Source organism: Bactrocera neohumeralis, chromosome 4 (genome assembly GCF_024586455.1).
Source record: "Bactrocera neohumeralis isolate Rockhampton chromosome 4, APGP_CSIRO_Bneo_wtdbg2-racon-allhic-juicebox.fasta_v2, whole genome shotgun sequence".
Classification (NCBI taxonomy): Eukaryota; Metazoa; Arthropoda; class Insecta; order Diptera; family Tephritidae; genus Bactrocera; species Bactrocera neohumeralis.
Genome location: NC_065921.1, coordinates 65,248,812 through 65,274,991, shown reverse-complemented (window position 1 = coordinate 65,274,991; position 26,180 = coordinate 65,248,812). Strand labels below are relative to the sequence as shown.

At 34.4% G+C, this 26,180-nt stretch overlaps 1 protein-coding gene across 1 annotated transcript in view; it reads left to right on the top strand.

The window, feature by feature from the left end:
• The window catches only part of LOC126755361 (uncharacterized), a 152,810-nt gene extending 130,653 nt beyond the window's left edge, over positions 1 to 22,157 (top strand). Inside the window, 8 exon segments of the mRNA XM_050467872.1 lie at positions 11,059 to 11,212; positions 11,287 to 11,554; positions 11,648 to 11,751; positions 11,823 to 12,060; positions 12,173 to 12,301; positions 12,357 to 12,566; positions 12,681 to 13,226; positions 13,303 to 22,157. Coding sequence (XP_050323829.1) covers positions 11,059 to 11,212; positions 11,287 to 11,554; positions 11,648 to 11,751; positions 11,823 to 12,060; positions 12,173 to 12,301; positions 12,357 to 12,566; positions 12,681 to 13,226; positions 13,303 to 15,249 — 3,596 coding nt within the window. The 3' untranslated portion in view covers positions 15,250 to 22,157.
• Positions 22,158 to 26,180: the final 4,023 nt, after the last annotated feature.

The window sequence follows — 26,180 nt, the reverse complement described above, 5'->3', positions numbered from 1 at the left end:
CTAGTATCTGAAATGTTTCCGATAAAATCGTTCAGGCTTTCAGAGCTTTAAAACTAGTTGAAACTTCTTGCTGTACTCTAGAGCTAAAGAGTCTTAATTTTAGTGGTTATCTATAATCAACAGTCTTCCTCTTAGAGTTTTATGGCCTCAAGCCTATACTGATGTTGTGCCACCTTCTGGTTCTTACATTCTCTTCAGATTTATATAATACTAGCTGACTCCGCAGCCGTTGTCCTGCGTGAAATTATGAAATTACAGAAAAGATGGTTTTCCAACCAGTGAGCACGCCACGTATATCTAGCCGTGGGAAAAACATAGCATTTCCAAATTTATGCCACACACTATGCGACGATCCTTGTGTCCTGTTGATTGTCATCTCAAATGCAATTTTCACTGGAAGCGAAAAACGTTTGAACTGAAATGGGAAAACTCAAAGGAATTCGTAGAATCAAGCATTCTGCCCTCTTGTATTCGAAAGGTGCGTCACAATCAGTCGGGTTCCATTACACAGTTTCGACGCATGAAGATTGCGAAACATAATAATGACAGATCCAACTTTGAGACGCAAATGATGCGGTGGCATAGCAAGCCTGTCCAAAGAATTTATAAATTCCACTGGATAATTCACGGCGACGTCTTCATTGTCAAGGCGATCGGTCGATTTGTATGAGCGCAAGTCTCCCGGAATTTGACTTTGAATCTTCCAGTTTAAGTCAACAACATCGGTATTTTTGGCAGCTAACATTGCGCGTGCACTTAAGAATCGTAGTTACGATAATTTGGCCATTGTCCGAACATTCGTGATGAGTTCATCTTTCGTGAATTGATAAAGGGAAGATGGAATTGATATCAAACCACCGGAAGTATCAACCGGAATTTACCCATTTCCAATTCTTGGCGAATACGATTTAAAATTTCTTGGGCAAAGTCATTTTTTTCGTATCCCATAATTGACGCGGATTTGAAGGCTGATATGTCGAAATGATTATCGCGAAAGGTGTGCGAACTTCATTTTCATTCCAATGATTAACGTGTAATTGTACCATTCACAGTTAGCAATGACTCAAATAAAGTTGAACCGCGTACATTAATCAATAGCAACCTAAGGTAGAAACATTCGCCGTTTTCCGGGTGGATTGTGTAAATTCGTCCTAATGCATTAGTTGAGAACACATCTGGATGTCAATCTACTGGTTGGGCTTGCTTTCTGCGCAACTATTTCTTCGACGATGCATTCCATGTATAATATCAGGGTATTTCTGCGTAATCTAACTGCGAGACGCACAACAGTCGGAAAACGTTCATGAATTGCATAAGTAAATATCCTACAAAGCTTTATTGCAGTTCACGTATCGACCGTATCGTTCAAGACCAATAACCGCCATGTTGCTTTCTTTAGTGACGTACTTACAAACGTATTTTATCGATTTCAAAAAACTGCAATACTCCACATTGATTTGAGTTTTGAATGTGAATTAGACAATAGTGGTGAATATGGTACTATCTATATGTTGTCAACTTCGATATTCACTTTTCTAAATTGAATGCTAAACGTTCTGTCATTGTTGTCTGGGGAGCAAAGCCGATAGAGTGGATATTCACCGCGTTTTCGAAAGAAAAGCACGTGGATAGTGTTTCATGCATTTATTGTCAGATATACAAACCGAAGTGGGATTGTGGTGTCCGCAAGGTTCATGAACCATATTGGTTTCCACCACCTCGTATAATACTGGATCTTTCTCTGCATTAAGAATTTCCGCAGAAATGATTGAATCAATTTGATCTGGTGTAACCAACTCTTTTTTGCCCCTCAACAGAGTACATCCAGCATCTAACAGCACGTTGCTTCAAGATAAAGTCCATCAAACATCGTAACTGTTGTTTGAAAAGTCGTGACGATCGCTTGCTGATTGACCGTGATCTCTAATTCCGCACGTATGTCATCGTATCCTGGGAGTACTCGGTCATGTGCCTTGGGCTGCCAATGTATGTTGATGCCAAAAAGAACGCCGACCGATATTAGCGCAACCTCTTCGTGGTATCGTAACAAATTTCAATCTGTAACTGATCACTTTGCGTGAAATAATTTTTCGTTCGAATAGCCGGAATAAAGTAAGCAAACGACAAATTTAAACGGTTCAAATAATTGAAAAAAAAAACAAACAAAAATTTAACAAAATAAAATTTTTGTATGAAAAAAAGTTACTTTTTGGAATTGTCCAATTTTCCGACTTTTCCTCACTAAGAACATACGTTTTTTTATTTTAAACCTTCCCCGATCCACAGCGAACAACCTCTGAAAATTTCATTAAGATTGGTTCAACGTTTCTCGAGCCTTAGCGTTACTAACAAACATTCGTTCGTTTGTATGGGAAAAAGAAAAGGGCTGTTTTTAGGGGTTTTCCGGCAATTATTCGAATTTTTCTCACCGTAAAAACCATCTTTGAACTTCAACGAAGAATTAAAAAAAATAATTGGCCAAATTGGTCCAGGCTTTGTTGAGTTATGCGCTTAGCAACACATTTTGCGATTAATTTTTATATTATAGATATTAAAATTTGTATGTACAAACTGTACTGAAGGATATCAATGGATGGATGGAAGCGAGACTTCAATATAAACTATCAAGACTTACACAACTTTGAAGGGCGGACTCTACCATTGAACTCTAAGCGGATCCATTATAAGCCAAGAAATAGAGCTTTCTCGTGGGGCGCTTGAATTTCATTATATGTAATAAGCTAGTGTAGCCTAGATAAATAGAAAATAATTGAAGTTTAGCACTACGGTCTATGGTCTATTGTGCCCTTTCCTAAACCACATATGGTCACAAAAGTCCACCAAAGGGCCTTGAGCCTCATTCTACAATTTTCTGAGCAATCTAGAATCAGGTGTTCTGGAGTTTCTTGTTCCATGTCGCAAAACCGGCAGTTTGAGCAAGAGGCTGTGCCTGTGTTGGGCAATGTGTCTCTTGAGCCTGCAATGCCTAGTATAGAGCGCGACAAAGAGACGGAATTTGTCTCGTGGTAGGTTGATCATGTCTCTAAACCTTGCTAGGTTGCATTCCTGTTGCCTTCTGCCATTGATGTTCTATCTCCACTCTCTCCTGAACTGTTAAGCGCTTCAGTCTTCCTATAAGCTCCTCCACTAATAGCGATTTGATTTCATTACCTGAGCTCGCTTTTAGTACCACTTGACTATCGCTGAGTATAGCGATACGTTGGTTGCGATGGAGTTTGATTTGTGCACACTAACTTAAAGCAAAGACTTAAGTTTACCCTCTTCGTATCGTCGTCTCTTGGAAGAATGTGGTAGCCTAAGGCCCTGTCTAACAATGTTATTCTACACACTTACTTTACCGGACTTTAGAAATAAAACCAGATTATGCAGGCATTACGTTCTTTAATCATTGTATAAAAAATCACACAATTTGAACTAAGATTTCGATAAATAAAAATTTTGACAGATTTTTTATGCAAATAGTTTACCGAAAATCCCTCAAGAGTCGCATCACTTTAAGCTATCATGTCGAAATATTCTTTTTACTTTTAACCCCTGTGAAGACTTAAATCAAATATGAAAGTGGAGTACAACGTTTTTTTTTGCGGATTTCAGATTTGGGTTTCTCTGAAGAACACTTTTTATTGGTTTCATTTTATTGTTAATCTTCAAATAAAAGGGCATTTCTGCGAGATGATCGCTATAAAATCTGTCCATTGTTTTAAAGACTATGTGACTGAACCGGAAAGTTGTTTTTACAATATTGATTGATTGACTGAATCCTAGGTCTATTGTGGCCTTAGATCTATTGTGCCCTCTCCTAAATCATAAAGACTCACCTAGCTCCAGTATATTGATAAAGTCCAATATTCTGCTAGGTGCTAGCGAAACAATGTGATCCCTATTTGGAAACATGTCTGCAGACTGTGCAGTCACTTAGCAGGTGTTGTGGTGCGTCAAGCTCCCTATGCCGAACCGACAATTCACGCAAGAAGCTGGGCCATGTTGTGTAAATGCTTCTTCAGCCTGCAGTGGGGAGTGTAAAATGCGACCAGTAATCTGAGTTTATCCCTTGGGAGTTTGATTGCATATTTAAACCTGCTGAGGTTATACCCCCCCATTAGCAACTTGGCATACCACATGCCATGTAGTTGTTGCCAATAAGTCTGTCTGCCTGCTCCTTCTTCTTTGCGAAACAGCTTCTTTATGGTATGGAGACCCACCCCAGTGAAGAGTTTAGATCCTACCAGCCAGTTCGTTCCCGGCTATACTTTTGTGACCGGACACCGGGATGATGATACCATGATTGTTACCATTTGATAGACTATTCAGTCGTTCTCTATTGCCGCTTAACTATCGCTAAGTATGGTTATACATACATTCGTTGCAATAGTTGTTTTGGAGGTTTATATCTATGCACCGACTTATGGCAAAGACTTCTGCCTGAAAAATGATCTGATGTTTGCAATAAGTACAAAAAATAATCAGATTATTTCTGTGTCTTAGAATTTAATAGATTGTGGATTTATAATTGCCACACACAGCTACAAAGGTCAAGCATTATTTGAGCCAGGGAGTTCATCTCATGGAATCATCATCATGGAAAATGACGGAAGTTGTTGCTAATCTTCAAGCATTTTCTATATTATACTTGTATTGGAAGCAATAGGTTATCCGATGTTCTCTTGCTTTCGATCTCAAGACGAAAAATGGTGCGACAGCAAAATCCTTCTGGACAAAGTGAACCGTGAGAGTTCCACTTAGCAAAGCCAATCTCGCCGCCATTGTAGGTATTCTGACTGGTCACTGTCCAATAGGTACACACGCGGTGGGACTAAATATTTTTTCGAACGCTGTGGAATCCTCCTTTCACTTTCTCCCCTATTACCCAGATTTTGTCAGGCTGAGATTAAAATATCTCGGTAGACACTCCTTCGGAACACCTAGCGAAATGGCTGGAAGTGATTTTAATCGCCTTAATAAAAAATGCTTCGTCGATCTAGGAGGTTATACACTTTAAAGAGTTTTTGAGTAACGCAAAAGCCAAATATCTGTACAAGCGAGATCCATCGATTTTAGATCAACTCTACCTAACCTAACCCAACCTAACCTATGCAGTCATAAAAAAAATTATAAAATTTGTCCACAAAATTTAGTTATTTTTAAATATATTCCGCAATTCAAAAGTGTTATTTCGTTATTTGTGGTTTTACAAGGAAATTACAATTTCGACTGCTCCAGCGATATAGACCAAATTCTGCTTGCAACCACAGGCCAAGCTCGTACATTTGCACAAATTAGCACATTTTCATGCCACATTCGCAGATGTGGCGCCATTTATGCTTCACCCTCGAAATCACAAACTACAAAATAACAGAAAAACAGAATATGGATGCGCATGCGAATGGGTGAAATGGCGAATACGTTAACAGGATATTAAAGTGTTCTAATGTGCTTGTGTGGCGTTATGTTATGCAATGAAAGCATGTATATGGATGCATATCTACATGCTATTCATATATGCTGTGTGTGTGTGTGTGAATGTGTCTGCTAATGTGCACAGCAATTTACCTGCGCACAATTTATGAATAAATAAATAAATTTGAGGATTATGCATGACTCGTGGGTGAGATCTACAACGCAAGATTTTGCCTCACACGTGCTCATTCAAATGAATAACGGTCTTCTCTTCACACATTTTCGCTTTACTATTAAAATTCTAGTGATAGGTGGTGCTGTACCAACTTATTACTCATACGCAATGTCGATTCATTCTAAAAGGGTTCTTAAGTAACACGAGTGTTGGTGAAATGTTTGTCGATTCGGATATATTTTCGAATTTAAAAACTATTGCCTTTAATTAGAGTCCAAAAATGTGGTCGCGCACTAAAATCAAAGAAAGTTTTTAAAACAATATTTTGGGAATATGTGGAAATAATTTTCCTTAGTCTTGTATTGCAAAATGTTAAATGCGTCAATTATTTCCCACATCCAACTTGGCACACGTATTGTGAACAAATGTTTCAAAGTCTTGGAGACAAAGGTGACTTTTAGCCACGAAGGCTAACCTAGTCGTATGATAAGAGTCTTATGCAAATATAGTTGGACAGCAGACGGAATACACATTCTGTTAGAAATACTATTTGCTTTTCGAGCAAATTTCTAATGAAGAGCTTTCTCTACTTTCTGACCAGTTACTCATAAACCAATATGAAGAAGACCAACTGTGTCTATAAAATTACATCTGGAATCGTGTGAATTTCTTGGTTAGCTCTTTTGTTTCTGATATCGTTTCCTTCGATTCCATGCAATACTTGCAGGTAGCACAATGTTGTCATGTGTTGCTTCTCGATAATACATCGATAATGTTAAAACAATTATTGACAAAGTATTCTTATAAAAAAGAAGTTTAATGATTGTTTGGCTGTTCGAGAAAGTTAGCTACAAAGACACACTGCAAGTTAACTAGAACCATAACGTGAGTAAAACGGTTATACCTCACACACACAATCAGGGAGCGATTGTAGACTCAGCAAGAAGAAAGCTGTATTAAAATCTGATGGAATCAACAGTTTTCAATAAGCTCTTAAGCTGACTATTATGAAATAAATTTAATCAGGAGGCTAACATGCAGTCTTAAGATAATCGACGGAAGCTTTATTTTCTTTTTACATTTATTTATGATATTTGTTATGAATAAGAAAGCGAAGCAAAGGGGTCTCAAAGTGAACGAAGGCAAGGCGAAATATCTCCTGTCATCAAACAAACAATCGTCGCACTCGCGATTAGGCTCCCACGTCACTGTTGACAGTCATAACTTCGAAGTCGTAGATAATTTCATCTATCTTGGAACCAGTATTAACAGCAACAACAATGTCAGCCTCGAAATCCAACGCAGAATAACTCTTGCCAACAGGTGCTACTTCAGACTGAGTAGTCAATTATGAAATAAAGTCCTCTCTCGACGAACAAGGACCAAGCTGTATAAATCAGTCATTCTTCCCATTCCCTGATGAGACGACGTTGCGAGTTTTCGAAACAAAGGTTCTGCGGAAAATGTATGGATCTTTGCGCATTGGCAACGGCGAATATCGCATTCGATGGAACGCTGAGCTATACGAGATATACGACGACATTGACATAGCTTAGAGAATTAAGAGACAGCGGCTACTATGGCTACGTCATGTCGTCCGAATAGATGAAAACACTTCAGCTCTGAAAGTTTTCGACGCAGTACCCGCCGGGGGAAGCAGAGAAAGATGAAAACCTCCACACAGTTGGAAGAACCAGATGGAGAAGGACCTTACTACAAATGGAATCCCCAATTTCCGCCAAACAGCGAAAAAGAATAACGACTGTGGGCTGTTAACTCGGCTATAACCGCGTGATGAAGAAGAAGAAGATGTGAATCGTATTTCAGTGAGAGTGTTCCACATTGACCGCAAGAAATGGTCAAGCCCGAGCGTTGTCATGAAAGAAAATTATTGCCTCGTGTCAAGTCTTCAAATTCCGGACGGTTTTCGGCAATCGCTCGTTTCAGTTTGATGAGTTTTTGTCGTTAGCGTTTTCCTTAAATATTTGCTACTCGTTTTAGAAGCTCTTAATAGAGTACTTCCTTCCGATCCCACCAAATACAGAACAGATATTGGCCTCTTCCGTTGATTTAGCGGGCTGTCCAGGTTTCACATAAGATTTTTTTTCATTTTCTTTGTTGTCTAGCCAGTTACAATGCGATGCAAAAACCGACTTCTTTTGTAAAACCTTCTTGCAACGTCGTTTAGTTTATATGGCACCAAACTTCGTTGTTTTTTGAATATATCCAGCTGCTTTTGAACGTTTTTATATGGCTGCTTAAGTTACTCCCACAGATGCAAGCTCTTCTTGTGTTTGGTGACAAACTACATTGAAAAATGCTTTCAGTTCATCATTTGCAACCAATTTTTCAGATCCAGTAATTTCTTATTTATTTTTCGTTGCTTTAATTTTTTCTTAAGAAACAACCTTTTAAATACTTATACCACTTTCCTTTTGGACTTCAGCAATAACTTTGACAAGTTCAAAGCACTCAATTGACACTTCACCTCGTCTTGATTCCAGCACAATAGCCAGCAAGTGGCCTGCGATTCAACTAACACAATCATTTTTGACTTTAAGTTCCTCTATACTTTTTTTGGTTCAAAACAAACTAACCAAAACGAAATTGTGAAGAACGTATCGCAGTGCACAAAATCTTGGTGAAATTTAAAAGCCGAAGAAAATGCCAAGAAATAATTAGAAGATTATGAGCAACATTAAAAAGACGCATTTTGAGTACAAAAAAGCAATGAAAAATTGGAATAAAAAACAACGGAAGGGCAAAGCCCGTCAACCAACAAGCAAAGTTAAAGGAAGAAACCCCATTATGCTTAAAGCTTAGAAAAGGCAAACTGCCTACTGGTAATGAGTAAGGGCAAGTTGGCAATGCGAACAACAAGCAAATGTGCAAACTTCGAGGACTGGCTATGCGGTAAAAAATAAGCAGGGAGGGAGGTAATAAGAAAGGATGAAAACAAGTGTACCACTCAACGCAAATGAATAAAAGATTGAGGAAAATGATTTGACCGCCATAGAAAATGAGAAGATGATGTGGAAAATTATTATTAGGGTTGAATGTTAAGGGAATCTGAAAATGCTTGAAAGTGAACATATTGAGTAATTTATGTTAGAGTATCCGTATATAAGTATTTATGTGCGGATACACTCCAACCCAGTGTGAAAAATTTATATATAAATTTGACAGGGAGCCCTTTCAAAATGATGAAATATTTTTAACAGCACAAAAGAACTAACGTTCCCAAAGTTTTGAGCCACTGTCATATTTATAGAAGTTCCACATCAGGCTTATACCGAATAACGCAAACTTATTTCAATTCGAAAAGTTTAGGTTAAGTCCTCGCCGTTTAGCCTTCTTAGAGGAATCCTTTTTTGTGGTTAGTCTGTCTACCTGAACCCCATCACGCTTGAAAATTACTGTAGATTTAAGTCTTAAGTCAATTACGAAGTAGTAATCGATCTATCAATGGGCACATCTATATATTTCAAACTCTCGCATATAATGTTAAATATTCGAAAGTAATATGAGTTCCAAATTAAACTACAAATTAAGCTCAATAATTGCAATATCTCAGACTTCTTGTTCATCTTCTTCTTTATTGACGTAGACACGGCTTATGCGGTTATAGCCGAGTTGACAACAGCGCACCAGTCGTTGATCTCTTCGCTGCTTGGCGCCAATTGGAGATTCCAAGCGAAGCCAGGTCAGAAAAAAGCTTACGTCGGGGATACCCAATGTATATTGAAAACACTGTCTTAAACTGATAATTTTAGGCTGTTAGAACCTCCTTGCTCTTAAGGTTTTTCCACATACATCCGAATATACAAATCGTTTTATACGCTCAGGGACGCCAACGGAACACTCAACGGTATTGCTTTCAATTCCCAACATCATTAGAGGCACAAACACATTATTTTATTTGTTTCTCACTGCAAATTTTATATGAATACCGAGGCGTGAGAAATGGTCTTCAGAGCTCAAAATGAATGAAATAAAAGCCTTTGTGGGTGTATAAAAGAAAGAAACAAATGGAAATGACAAATAAAATGAGAATTATTAAATTTAATGTAGAGTTAAGTGGCAGCATAAAATTAGTGTGTTTTTTATGAAAGAGAAAAAGAAAGCAGTGCACAGCTTACAGTTGTGAAAGTTAAGTTAAACTGAAATTTTATATCGGTTGGGTAGAATAATAGTAAAAAAAGGAAAAACGTTAACTTCAGCGGCACTAAAGCTATAATACCATTTTACACATAGATTTGCAATGGCATAAAAGGGAATAAAAAATCTTTATCATAATTTTGATAAGACAGTCTGAATACCAGCTAAAAAATATATTCGGAGATTAAGCGTTGGACAATAATCCATCGCAAATTTCGAGAAGATAATTTTTCGAGTAAAAAGTTTTCCATACAAGATCTTGTGATTGATCGATCAATTTTTACATGGACATGACTAAATCGATTCAACCCATCACTCTGATCATTAACACTTATACTCTACAGGGTCAACGACGCTCCCCAAGTTTACCTTTCTTTCCAGAGAAGAGTGGGAAAGACGTGAGGTGGATAAGGACACAAGAGTAAATAATCGAGTGGGAGGTGGTTTCTTTTAGATATCAAAATCGCCCTCCGACTACTAGAGTAAGCTAGTAAAGTCTTTTAGGGCTTCGTTAAAGATATTGAAAGAATGCCTTGATATCTTAGTGGATCTGCCATCCTTTTTTACGGTTAACTTACAATGGATTCCAGTACATGGTTAATCAGAAGCACAGGGTGTTTCAGAGACCACATAATAGAATGAGGAAATTTTCGTCACGGTGGTTTCACAATGGGTCTCCTAACGACCTAGGTGCGTCGTTAGACATCCGACAATTCTTTCTGGATATTACAAACTTCGTAACAAACTTAATAAGTATTCCCAGTCTAGGGTAAAACAACTGGATGCACCTCCACATAATGAAGTGATTACAGAGCCACGTGAATCAAATTTCAAACTAAAATTTTGGACGGTCATAACATTATATTGGGTTCAATGTTCCGCGAACCAATCTTTATATATAAAACTTACGTGTCACGTTGTTTGTCCGCGACGGACTCCTAAACTACTGAACCAATTTTTGCAAAACTTAGCACACTGTGTCCAGTTTCTTAAACCGACAAAAACGTTTTCGCCTTTATTCGTAAATGAAATTTTCACTGTATTTAAAAGTTTATTATATGATTATATGAGTAATATTATAAAATGTATACTACAGCAATACATGGCTGCATCCGCTAATATATACATAAATATATATTTTAATAATTCTTGTAGAGATGAAATATTTTAGAAAACCACGAACTACTACTCCGTCGATTGAAATTTAATTCGAATATACAAAACATTTTTCGATTGTCTAAATATATACATACAAGTATATGTATTTATGCTACTTATAACTTATAATTCGTTTTATATCTCTTCAGACTGTTTCTCTTACGAAATGGCCGATCAATGCGATGCCGTGAATGGCACATTCTACTTGAGAACATGCTATAATATTAGCTATGCCGAGGAGCATAATATCACCGAATTAGCGCTACATGCGCTAAAGCGACCACCAGCTGAGGAGTACTTCACGTAAGTTTTGAGCCAAAATAACTAGACAGATTTTCAAAATTTAATGCATTTATTTCTATTCATTGCCTTTTCAGTAACTATGTGTTGGGCTTATCTTCTGGCATTGAAGAAACCGGCGGCATAAAAGTGGAGCTAGCTGCCTGTCTATTTGTCGCTTGGGCTATTGTTTTCCTATGTCTATGCAAAGGCGTTCAATCTTCCGGCAAAGTAGTCTACTTTACCGCGCTCTTTCCTTATGTTGTGTTAGTTATACTGTTCTTCAGAGGTGTGACTTTACCGGGCGCCATGACGGGCATATTGTTTTATTTAACACCTGATTTTAAACAGCTAGCCAATGCACAGGTAGGTCACAAGCCGCAGTGTTTCCAAACTAGTTGATACCTAGAATTATTTTAAACTAACACTAATCGTTATATTTTCATCCCGTTCATTTAGGTCTGGGGCGATGCTGCGGTACAGATATTCTTTGCGCTCAGTCCTGCTTGGGGTGGTCTCATAACACTGTCTTCGTACAACAAGTTCTCGAACAATTGTTATAAGTTAGTTCTCGTTAATTTAACAACACCTGGCTTTCTTTATTGATGTTTTTATTTCTATGCAAAACTTGCAGAGACTCTTTAATCGTCGCCATTTGCAATATAGCGACCTCATTTTTTGCCGGTTTAGTTATCTTCTCGATCATCGGTTTTCTAGCACACGAGCTAGAAGTGGAAGTAAAAAAGGTAGTTGATCAGGGTGCTGGTCTGGCATTTATAGTCTATCCAGAAGTAGTGACACGCTTACCGGTTTCACCCGTTTGGTCGGTTCTATTTTTTGTTATGTTACTTACATTGGGACTGGACTCACAGGTGAGATTTTGCCAATCAGGAAAACAAAAACGAGTTCAACTGTTTTTGTATTTTCCTTAATTTCTTCTTTATGTATCTCTCTCTCATAACTTTTATTACATACTGTCTGCAGTTCGCACTCATGGAGACCGTTACAACTGCCATATTGGATAAATTTCCCAATTTACGACAATACAAAACATGGGTTGTGCTTTTTGTTGGTATTTTCGGTTACCTCGGTGGTCTCGGTTTTACTACGAATGTATGTAAAAAGCAACCATGTATAATTGTACTTTATACTGACGTTTTCTTTGCAGAGCGGCATGTATTGGTTACAACTAATGGATAAGTATGCTGCGAATTGGTCGGTATTGCTTATCGCCATTTCCGAGTGTGTTTTAATCGCTTGGATATATGGGTCACAACGTTTCTTGAACGACATACAGGGTATGATTGGTAAAAGATCGAAATTCTGGAACTCATTTTGGTCGGCAATGTGGCGTTACATAACGCCCGCAACACTATTGGTAAGTAATGGGAGCATGGGAAGTATTTAATTTGCACTTAGGCTTCTCGGGTGGTAAATTAAAGCAATGATACTTCCGACTAAACTGCTGGTTCATACTTATTTCATTTTTCAGTTTATTCTGTTCTTCAACTGGGTCGAATACAAACCGGCCTCCTATGGTCATTATGTTTATCCACTGTGGGCTGATGCAGTCGGTTGGTTTATCGGGCTGTTGCCGGTACTATTCATATTCCTAATCGCCTTCCAGCAAATTTGTAAAGCACCCAAGCAGCTGACATTCAAAGAGCGGCTAAAACTACTCCTACGTCCCACCGCCGAGTGGGGGCCAGCCGGAAGGCCATGTGTCAATTTACACGCCGAGCGTTACGACAGTCAAAATTACGATGTCGTGGCCAATACACAAGTACTCATAAATGGCATGCCAACCGATGTGTCACCCTATGAGGACAACAGCAATGGTTATCGTGATGAGGCGATGCAACTCTGAGAGCGAGTGAGCGCATCGTCAGCAGCGGTAGCAACAAAAGCATCCACTGCTGTTGTGCGCATGAGTGATCACATCGATGAGGGTATTGGTCTGCGAATGAGTGGTAATGGCGCTGGTAATGGGGCTGGTGGTGGAGGTAGCGGTACAACTGTGTCGATTAGGAATGGCAGTGTAAGTTAACAATAAAAGTTTTCAATTTATAAATGAACTTAAAGAATTGTCTACATATGTTTTATACCACTTCCAGCATCCCGAATATGGTGCGGCTGTGGCCATCAAGACATCCAGCACGGCGGCAACAGCCAAACTACCCGGCCCGAGTATATTGAAGGGCTCAAAGAGTAACCAAGTGGCCAGCAATGGTCGCAACAAAGGGCAATCTCAGCCTGAGGCGAGCCCTAGTCGTCAGCCGCTAATAGAGGCCGAGTTGCGTGCCAACGACAGCGTCGGCTCGTTCCTGAATGAGGCGGCTGCATTGGCGCAGCGTAAAACGCAAGCTAACGGTCATCCCGCCGAGGTAGTAGGTGATAAAATTACGAAAGTAACTGCCAGTATTATATTGCCCACGAAGCCGGCAATAACCACAACCGCTACCACTGTCGCCACAAGCACAGCAACAACAAAGGTGCTTGTCGCTGGCACAATGAGCAGCGGTCGCGAACGTATGCTCACTACGTTCGGGGAGCGTGGTGTTGTCCCGGGGGCGGAAACGGTAAGCGCAGCAACTACAACAACAACATTTAGCGCTGTAACAACAACCGTTACAGCAGGCCTGGGTTCAAAACCGCTAACTGCCGGCATTAAGCCGGACACTGCAAGTAGTCTGTCACAGGTGACAACAACAACTGCATTGGCAAAAAATGTGCAGCCCGCAAGCACAACAGCAACAAAACCGGCAACATTAGAATTGAAACATACAACTATGATTACAACACCTGCGACAATGGCAACAACAACAACAGTCAAATCGGCGTTAGCTGGAAAGTCGACAACAACCATCACCAGCACAGCTGCAACAGCAACAATTGCTAAACCCAAATTGACTGCTACACAAACACCAACAGCCACAACTGTTGCGGTATCCGTTAAGACGCCGATTGTTGCAACAACCACTACAACAACAGCTGAAAGTGCTGCAAAAGCGACTACAGTGGCCGCCGTGAAGCCTGCAACAGCAACTGTTGGTAAACCTACTGCAACCACGGCACAAAAAACAATAACAACAACAACACCTACAATTACAACTACAAAAGCAATTACAACGCCTGCAGCACAAACGGCTGCAGTTAAAAGCAGCGGTGCCGTGTCAGCAGCAGCTGCAACGGTTCCAAAAACCACAACAACAGCAAGCATAAGCATAGGCGCTAAGGCGCTCACAGACAGTAAGCCTATAGCTTCAATAGCAACTGTTGCTGCTAAACCGCCAACAATAGTTGCAACAACAACAGCAGCAGCAACAACAAAATCAAAAGCACCTGGTGCTGCTGCTCTTGTTGCGCAAACGAATACACCACCAATCACAACAACAACTGCCAAAGTGTCAGCCATTGCTGCCGCCCCAACCACAACAACAATAAATAACACCACAAATTTAGCTACTACAACAGCAAATGTTGTGCCCAAGCAATTGACAGCAGCGTCCACAACTGCAACAATAACAACTACGAAGTCGAATGTTGTTAGCCACCCGTCGGCGAACGCGAATGTCGTTATTGCACCGATGCCTGCTGCACAGCCAACAAAAATTGCTGCCACCAAAGTGATCAATGCAACAACAAGTCCGATCACTGCGGCTATTCAAAAGCCCACGGTGTTGTCAACAACGCCAACAGCAGATGCTAAATTAACAACAATGACGACAGTTGCCACCACAACCACAACAACAACAACAGCAAGCGGTACGAAAGCGTCTATAACTAAAACGCCGGCGGCAATACCTAAAACAACAACAGCAACATCATCAACAGCGGTGCCGACTAAAAGTGTGAGCGCCAACATGGTAACAACAACACAGTCTGCAAGTACACCAACTACAAGCGTTGCAGTTGTGATTCCAAAAGTCACAACCACAGCAACAACAACAACAACGGCAACCAAATCAGTAATTGCTTCTGCGGTTGGCAGCACCGCCACCACCACAACAACAACAAAATCTATAACCACCACCGCCACAAGTAATGTCAGCAAAAAATAATTGTAAGCAAAACAAAAACAATTACTTTAGTCATAACACCCGCTCATCTCACAGGCGTTATTATAAAAGTAGAAACACAAACATACATACATACATACATAAACCACTGGATTAACGAAGTAAGTATATAAGCGCATACTATATACATAATCTAATAACTAGTTCATACTAAATGGCGGCAATCGTTCTCCAGAACGTCTGTAGCTTTGATGAAGTTTGAAAAATTGCGTATATTAATAAGTATATTTGTATGTACTCTCACCGAAAACTGTTTCTCTGCAGTCAAAAGTAATGAAAACAACAAAAATATCTACATTACATTCTGACATACATATATACAGATATTTAGTAAGAAAGAATATTTCTAAGGAACAAAGTAAAACGTTCAAAACGCAAAGTTCAATCTAACCTAACTATTAGAGAAAAGTATATAACAAACAAATTTAGTAAACAACAAAAATATTAAACTAAACCCCACACTAGATCTAAGATCAGGTACCGCAATTACTACTATATACATAAATATACGTATTTTTAAGTGAAACTTAGAAAACAAAACAATTTCAGTTGCCATAAGAAAAAGGGAAAGTATTGCCAAACCGAAAGTGGAGCTTGCAAAAAGTATCATACCTATGCAAAAGAAGTTTTTATAAAATTAAAATTTGACGATTTTTGTATGTATATTTTACTTCTACCCAATTATGATTTCATAAAATCTGCAATAGTTTTGGAAATCGAGTATTTAAAATTACTCAAAATTATAGATTATGTTATAGTACATACATCTTAATTAAAAACAACCCTATCGCAGTATTAAATAGCCAGTCATCATAAACAAAATGTATTGTGTTCGTTCCTCAACAATATCAAAACTTTAATTTCAAAAACTTCTAAAAATTTTTCGTATAAAAACCATATTATATGAAGATCCATTGGTAACTTGTACCGAACTCTTTAAATTAAATTCCTCTCCTTCTCGATTTCGACTCAAAATATACGAAATTTAACTATGTTGGATTTTTTTCAAGCAACAATCATTACCAACTTCCGTTCAATCGAAATTATTCACTGCATCGTTGAGACTAACATAAAATGTAACCCTAGAGGGACACCTAAGTTCCTTGAATACTACTAATGCAGGGCATGCTATCCATCAAGCTGCTTTCTTAGCAAAAGAGAACTTAGTAACATTGTAGGGCTCATCACAGAGCACATATTCTTAAGATCCCATCTTCAGAAAACTCTGAAAGTGGTTTCGGCGAAATGCAAAGCATGTACTGAGAATGATGAGACGATGGAACATTATATATGCGAATGCCCAGCCTTAAGCAGAATAAACGAGATATATTCCGCAATAAACTGCAGGAACCTTATGACAGGAATCACGAAACATTCAAGTTGGACAACTGAGAATGCCAGTCCTGTAAATCGACAAAGCCCTTGAGTCTGTCATAAGTTTGTTGAGTCGGCTAATATCAATTTCGGCCAGTTCACCTGGTTCGCTTTAAGTGTAGCTACCACGATATTTCAACATAAGTCTGATGTAAGATGCACAGTGAATAAAAAAGTGTCTAAATTTTTTCATCTCACCCGCGTTCGGGATGATTTTTAGCCTCACTGCTTGTATACTTATACAACAGCGTTCAGTTAGAAGTCCCACAAGTGTGACGAGGTGAACTATGCTAAGAACAAACAATTTGATAGACTCTCTGGGCTAGAAGGGATTCACAGCTTAATAGGCTAGCGCGGAGTCCATTGTTCTAATGATGGAAAAAAGAGGACATGGAATCACAGGCCTGTTCCAAGCTTTATGGAGTTTGCGAACTCATCGACTTTGGAGTTCCTCAATAACCACTTCAAAACAACATCATTCGTTGCTGTCATTTCGAGAAGTTTGATAGCAGTAAAATAAGGGTTTCCTAAGAAAGTACTCTGTTCATACTTTTTTGTAAGATTCCGTTGTAAATTAAACAATGACTTAATTTAGAACCGTTTATTCCATGTTTACCATTAATATTTTCAAATCGCCAATTATTCCAGCGCGTTGGGGAACAGATTCCATGAATGAGAAGTCCAATATTTAAATGCTTACAATTAATTTTCGTAGTGGATAGGCAAAAGGTATGAGAACTTAAACCTTGTTGACACCAAGTAATTGGTAGAAAATTGATGATATAAATCAGGGAGGCTTATAAGCGTTTATGCGGCTTCACGGAGCCAATTTGAACAAAAAATCAACGCAATGTTTATCTATTTTGTCATCGGCTGTACGTAGATCTTTCTACAAAGAAAAGCCAAGTAATAATGTGTACCGGGTAAAATACGTCGATTTTCGGCAGTTAACTTGTAAAATCACATAAGATTGCGACTTTAAGAAATTCTATAGCAGTTAAGTGGTGCAGGTTTTAAAAATTTAAATTTTTATTTTCAAAATTAGAATTATCAAATGAAGTCTAATACTAGCAACACATTTCGGCCTACGTCACTCGCTGGTTAATTTCAGCCAAGTCAAACAAACTACCGTTATATCTCAATTAGGTCTCAGAAATTTGATTTGAGTCCGCCAAATTTCATAAGCCATTAAATAGTTTGTTATAGTTTGGATTTTAACCAAAAAAATCAATAATATTTTTATATTATATAACTACATCAGAGGTACATGTAGTATGCACTTATGTATCACACGAGAGTTACTTATTTATGCTCAAAGTTAACGTTGGTTCATTGTTATGAGTGCACATAGTACTTAGGAAATATTTTTGAAAATTGTTCTTGTAAGTACATAAGTAGGACTTTGTAAATGGTGTTAATGGATGTCAAATATGTACTTATATGTATGTAAATTAAGTAATGTTGATGTACATGTGTAGGAAAACAAAAACCACGGTGCTACTAGTTGGAGAGAAACAGAATATTTTAAACATATGTGAGTCGGTGTAACGTATAACGGCAGATCGGTACAACAGAATTAAGCCAAAAATCGAGAATAGGCATAAGAAAAATCAGTTACGTAGGTCTTAAAGTAAAGTCATGCAAATGTGTCGTTATTGTTGTTGTTTAGATGTGTATTGTAAAGATCTGGTAAATGGAATTGTGACTTGCATTGTTGTAAGAATCCCTTGTATTGTTGTAGGTTGTAGGCACATGCATGAATGCATAAATACATATGTATTGGTGTATGTAGTTATGTATTTAAAGGTATATTGAATTTGAATTGTATATTGAATTGTAGTCCTGAAATAGTGCAAATTAGTGAAATGTATTAGTAAATATATAGTACAAGCGCATGTAGAGACCGAATTGACTGCTGAATATTGTTAATGGAGGAGATCATTATTGTTGTTATTGTTTAGGGAAGAGCATACATATATTTAGGGAATGTTATTGAGGTTATGGCGTGTACTCTCACTACCTTACACGTCCTAACCTCAACTAGGTTGCATAGAAAACTGAAGTGTTTACAGAGGAAAAGCAAAATAAATACTCGTAATTAGCGGTGAGATGAGGGAATGATGAAGTGGTTAAATATGGTACACATATAATGATTAACTTGGATTTCAGTTTTATTTTTTCAACTCAATTTAGCCCGTCTGATATATAATATTAGGTCGGAATAACTTTATATTAATTTGTCCATATTATGTTAAGTTTTTAACTCGGGAAATGATACAGTCGATTTAGAGGTGCGATGAGATTTTAAGTACTGTTATAAAGTTCCTCAGCTAATAGTGGATGTCTCTTCAAACTAAAATAGAGTAAATTAAATATATTTATTGGGCCCATTTCGCAGACAATACCTTTCAGCAATCCAGCGAGTAGTTGAAGACATTTTGCAGAACAGATTGAAAGCGTCAAGTCCACTATTTGCCACTAGCTAACTACAAAGACAAAATTGTGTATTCAAAAGAGTTATATTTTATCCAGCCTCATGGGATGAGCACCAGTAGTTTCCATAGCTCATACTTCCAGCTTAGACTGGCTCATAACGATTATTAATTATTATAAAACGTGAGTAGAGTGGCTTCTAAAAAATTAAATGAGAAAGAGTTGAAAACAATGATTGCTCCTTTATCCATTGAATGATAAAATATATTTAGACGTTTCTTAAACTGACATGCTATAATTTCAACACGTTTCGTAGACTTTGAACGACAAATTATAAGGTTTATAAGGTGGTAAACTATCTTACCACGCAAAGCAGGTAATCGGCTCTAAAATTGAACTTCCACTAGACTTCAAGCATTTTAGCTTCCATCAACGTTTGATATGGAGCTGCTCTGTCAGATCGTCGAGAGATTCTTCCCTCGAGCGTTTATTTATGGAGAGGAAGGAAAATTGAGCGTAGTCAAACCTTTTTTATACCATGTTTTGAATACTCGATCCTGTCAGCGAGTCACTATCTTTGAGATCATTTTGGTATGACATTAGACTTTGTCGATTTTCATACCTTATAACAACATCATATCTCTTTATGTAGTTAAATTTGGTGTCCCGTTTATTTTACCGTCTTTGAAATCTAAATTTAATTGGTCTACCTTTACAAATGTGTTTCCTGTTATATAAGATCGCAGTACATAGCTTTGAAAAGGTGATACATTTATGATTCAAGATATTTGAGATACAGTAAAACCCGTTTAAGTACCAAACCCTCTTAAATAACCAACATTTTTGGGCTTAGGACTAGCAACGAAGGCCTTAGGCGGTTTCTTCTATGAACCCAACCCGGCTACGTACCTCAAAAAGCTTTAATGGCTTTACTGTAGTGCTGTTTACGCTGTTTTAGCTGTTGTTTTGTGTGGAGAAATCAATGGGAATTATTGGATGATTGTGGCTTCGAGCGTCTAAAGAAGTTGTAAGAAATGAGCTGGTCCGAAAAGAACAAATCTAAAGCCAACTGCTATTATATGAGGCTTCAATAGTGGAAATGAACACTATAAGCTCGATATAATTTTAATAAATTTCCTAAGCAAGCATGGCGAAGTAAGAGTTTAATCCGTTAACCTTTAAGAAAAAGAGTTTCAGGTAGTACAATAAGTATTCCCCTTAATATATGTACTACGATAAAATTATTATCATTCGAAAGATTCGGAAAATACACGGCTACAATTGTGTTTACAGGCTATGGAAGAACTCGGAAATCTGTAGTATTACTCCAATCACTTAACACTTCAAATTGCTAATATTAGAGAGCTTAGTCGTTGGAACTATGTACATATGTAGGATATAAAAAAAATACTATTTACTTGAGAATAAATATTCCTAAATATTTTTTAAAGCATTTTGAAATTTTATAACAAATTACAATAGACAAGAAATAGACAACAATTTTACATTATATTTTGTACGACATTTACAGTTAAGCAAGTAACCAAGCGTCGGATGTCAAGGGAAAGGCAAGGATTGCTTAGATACTTATGTATATAAATACCTGGGTAAACGTAGTGGGTAGGAAATGATTTGGAAGACATGTGAAGAGATTGGGCAATTTGTTATTGATCGCTTAAAGTACTATGGCAGTTTACAAATTTCTAGATGAAATTTAGATTATTCCGTTATAATTTTTATATAAATTGAATAATTGTTTCCTTTCAAAAGCAACAGAATATATATGAGAGACTCAAGTACCTTTTAGCGCAAGTCAAGTAAAATAAGCAAATACATACAGACATACAGTTCTATGTATTATGTACCACTATATACATACATACAAACCAATTCATATGAAAATATATAAAAATGTGCGAACAAATTACTTTATATGCACATAGTTAGCTTGTAAAATTTCTATACTAATCTGACTAATGTACTTACACAAATACATAGTTGTATACTTACACACATAAATATACGAACTACTCAAGTATGAAGGTATTATTTGAATAAAAATTGTTGAAAATTAAATTTGTGTAGTTATTGTAAATGTGTAATGTAAAATGCGCATAGTTGTTGGTATTGAAAAATATGTATGTAGTCTAGACCAAAAATATTTTTAAGAACTGCAAAATAGTTGTTTTTATGTATCTAATAGAAGAAGAAGAATACTGGCCTATAATCCCGTAAGCGGTATCTACGCCAAGATCGAAGAGGTATAAAAGAAAGTAAACTAAAACAAACTTGATAATGCAATAAACAAAATTATAAAAAAATAAATAAAGCCAAAACTATGCAAGAGAAAGTTGCGCCACTCAAATGTCAAAAAATTTGAAAACCTAAAATCCAATTGCCATGTGTTGAGTTATTACCAAAAATAGAATAAAATGTTAAACAATATGTATTAAAAACGTTTAAAACTATTATTACTACATATTAGAATAATATATGCCTAAGGTATAAGTATTTTTTACCGACATTTTCTCTTGCGTAAATCTGGCAACAATCGAAATCAATCACGTCACAACTTAGCGAGTGACGTTGCTTTGTATTCTATGAATCTTGATTGCTGGTCGCAAATAGTTGGCTGGGTGTACGCGTTAATTAATAAATGCTATAGTAAGAAATTAAAAACTATTGTTTCGAAATATTTATGATAATTAAAAACTATAACTAATTGTATAATATGTAATAAAATTAATTGCAATAAAATGAATATACAATTAAAAAAAAACTGATTTAAATTAATTTTATTTTATTTCTTAATATTATTTCGATTGCCGAAATTAATAAAAAAAATTAAATTGTATTTTTTTTCGTGAGTGTGAAAAATGCCTTCCGTAACATCAGCTGTCGTCACAGCAACGGTATGTGCCACATACATACATAGTTTATGTGTCTATAGTTTGTGTGAATTTTGTGCTTTGTTTTATATTAAATCGTTTTAGTTTATTTGTTTATAATAGTTTTTTAACTTTTATTTTATTTTTAATTTCAATTCAAATATTTATAATATATAAATAACAAATATTATCTTACTTTTGTCTTTTATTTTGGTTATTTATGCTATATACATATGTATTTTTTTCTTTTTAAATAATTTCTTGAAAATTGGGGAAGGAATATGTCTTCAAATCTTTTCAATTTTATATTTAATTTTAAATAGGCTTATATCATAATTATTATTTTATTTTATTGCTTTATTCCATTTCACTTATTTATTAACATTTTTTTCTACATTTCTTTTACCAATGAGTCGTACTTTTTAATAAATTTGTGTGACTAATTGAGTAAAAATGGCATTAAAATTAAACAAAATTATGAATTTTTCATTTATAAATTAATTAAATATAATTTGCTTTAAATTATAAATTAAACTAAATTATTAAAATTTAATTTTTTTTTAATTTTTGTTAAAAGATTGATTAAAACATTATTTTGTATTAATAAAAAAAATAAATTATCAAAAATAATTGTTAATAATTATTATTAAAAATTTAATTAATTATTTAAAATTTTATTATTTTTATAAAAAGTTAAAAAACAATACTTTTTATTCAAAAAAATGTTTTCAAATAATTTTCCCTAATTTATTACTTAATGCAAATTTCAATTTTTTTAAACATTATTAATACTCATAATTATTTTTTTAACTTTGTTTTTTTTTATATTTTTTAATAGCCAAAGCAAACTAAATTAACAATTTCAATAAGCAAACAAAGAAATAAATAATGTATTTAATACTAATTTATAAAAATAGTTTGGAATTATTGTATGTTGAACTGGAATAAATACATACATATATACGTACACCTCTATCGATATATAGAATACTTTGCGCGATTTTAAGACTTAAGAGAAAAATAAAATTATTGTGTGCTGCAAGCGCACAGTGGGACATAATTTGTTGCCAATTTGTTGTTTTAAAGCACATACTATATATGTATATGCTTACGTAAATGTGTGTAGTTATGTATGCAGACAGTATATAAATAAGCCAAATGCATATATTAATAATATTTATGGTAAGAATTAGTAAATAGACGATTTATATACGTTTATATGTGTTTTAATAAAAAAATATATACATAATATATATAAACCTATACATATGTATTTGTAAAACATATATGTAGTTGTACCTGTAGTTAGTTTGTATACAACACTAGTAAGAATATTAAAAAATTAGCAACACAGAAGCTATTTTCAACAAAAAATTGCGCATATTTGTTGTTAGAAATATTTAAAAATTTTAAATTAGAAGTTAGAAATAAACGAAATTCAAATAATGTGCTTTCGCACAAATATATAGGTATTTGGCAACGGTACTGCAAAACCAAATTGCGATATTTCATTTCGGAAAATATTAAATTTTTTTTTGATTTTAAGTGAAATATTTTCAAAAATATTATTAATGAATATATAATATTAATAAATTGTAAATTTTGAAGCACAAAAATTTGCGTTATAAAACTGTGCTTGGTTTCGAAAATGATTTTAAAAATATTTTCTAAAACCGCAAGGTGGTGTTTAACTGTTAGATAACTCTTTGATTACCCTGATTTCAAATAAATCACTAAAGTCAAATTGTTATTGTGTTCTTGACAACAATTTGAGTGTTATTATAGACATTGTTGTTGTTGTGTATTTTATATATCACTGAATGTAACCGAACTATTATTTAAGTGATCAGTGAATAAATTGACTAGAAGAATACTACCACAAACAGTTGCTGTTGAAAATGTGTACCTAAATGTTGTGCTAGTAAGTAGTTTAAAAGGTAACTAAAAATATAGTTAAAAAAATATGTATACAAATAATTAGTTGAAGAAAAACAAAATTATAAATATAAATATAATAATAGTAAAATGTTAAAATTTAGTTTTAATAATAAAAGTAGTTTAAAAAAAACGCCGAATAAAAAGTAATTTTAATTTTTCTAATTTTCCTAGTTCTAGTTAAGCAACTTTAAACTAAAAGAGCTTACAAAGGAAAATGTAATAGGCAAAAGCAATCATGGTTATTTTTTATGAAAAATTAATAAATATATTTATAGAAAAAGCAAAACAATTATATAATTGATTAATTTAATTTAATTTTACCATATTTATGATTATTCTTTATTTTTTAACTTTTATTCAATTTTTTTTTTTTATATAGCAATATCATATTTTTGTTATTCTATAACAACCATACAAAAATAAATATATTGAAGAAAAAACAAATCAATCACATAGTTTATTAAATGAAATTTATTTATTTATTATAGGTACTTAAAAATATCAATTTATGCAAAAAGCCTTAAAATTTTATTACCTATTTTTTCTATTTTTTTTTAATATTAAACAAATTAAAATGTTTGTTGAATACGCAAAAATTTTGTTTGTATAAAATATTAACTTTATTATTTATTACTTCTTTTTTTATTTCATATTTTTGTTGTTTTATATCAACCATGCAAAAATAAATACTAAAAAAATAAATAAAATGAAAACATAAATTATTAAATGGAAAATAAATAAACCACACTTAAAAATATTAATTTATTAAAATAGCTTAAAATTGTTTTGCTTTTTTTAATTTAATTTTTTTTATTTCATAGTTTAATATATGTATTATATACAAAAACATTTTATTTATTTATAATATTAAATTTAATTTTGTTTCTATATAACGATATCTCTTTTTTGTTGTTCTCTGTATGGTTGATAGAAAAATAAATATATTAAAAATAAATCAATTGTATAGCTTATTAAATGAAATTTATTTATTTTCCACATTTAACAATATTAATTGACTGAACTATCTTAAAATTGTATTGTTTTTCTTTTCTCAACTTCAACATAATTTTTAATATTTTACAATTTGAAATATGTATTATATACACAAAAAATATATTTTAATTATTTATAATGACAAAAAAAATTATATAATAAAATTAAAATTGCTTTCAATTATAAATTAAACCAAATTATGAAAAATTTATTTTTTTAATTTTTGGAAAAAAATATAAAGAAAACATTTATTATTCTAAACAATTAGATTTCTCTAATTTATTACTTAAAATATTGATCTTCATAAATTCAAATTTTCTTAAATATTTTTATTATTCACATTATTATTATTAATCTTATAATTTCATTTTTTTTATCCTACCATTTTGTTTTCTATATAACCATATCAAATTAAATGCTATTATTTTCATTATATTTTATTATTAGTTATTAAATCGATATTAAATTGATTATTTGTACAAACTTTTATTTTAGTAATTATTATTATAATTATTTATGATTTTTTTTTTAATATATACAAGTAGGTAGATTTTTGTTTTATCCAACGTTTTACTTTAAATTTAATTCTTATATTGATTTTAATTTTATTTTGGAGTACGCCATTTTTATTTATTTTATTGTTATTAAGTTTGCCTGTCATACAAACTGACCGTTCAAACTGAAGTCCATGTATGGAAAACTTTTTTATTTGACAAAGTATGTTCATAAAATTTGATATAGATTATCAACAAAGGTACCGCTACAATCTGCAAAGACATTGTTTAGATCGGACTACTATAGATTATAGCTGTCATATAAACTGACCGATCAAAATCACGATAGCGACCTTTTTATAACCTTTTATGCTGTAAAGCATGCGCCTGTGCAGGGTATTATGGGTTTGGTGCAGCCAAAGTTAACATTTTTTCTTGTTGTTATTTTATTAAATATAAAATAAATTTTTACACATATATTTATTGAAATATACATACTTTATTTCAAAACTAACTTCAATTTCTTCATTTTCAAACCAATAAAAATGTTTACAACTTCTTCCAATTTGCAACCTAATGTCTTCCAGACTTTAATTCACATTTCGAAAACAGTATTTTGTTCCAATAAGTCTCCATTAATTTATCTGGTATTAAGTCCTCAAAATTGGTTGCATAAAGTAAGTGAACTGTTCCACATACATATATGTATGTAAGTAAAAAAAAATAAATAAAAGTATATACACACATTGAAACAAACTTTAAATGGCTGTTACATAATATAAGTTAAAATTGT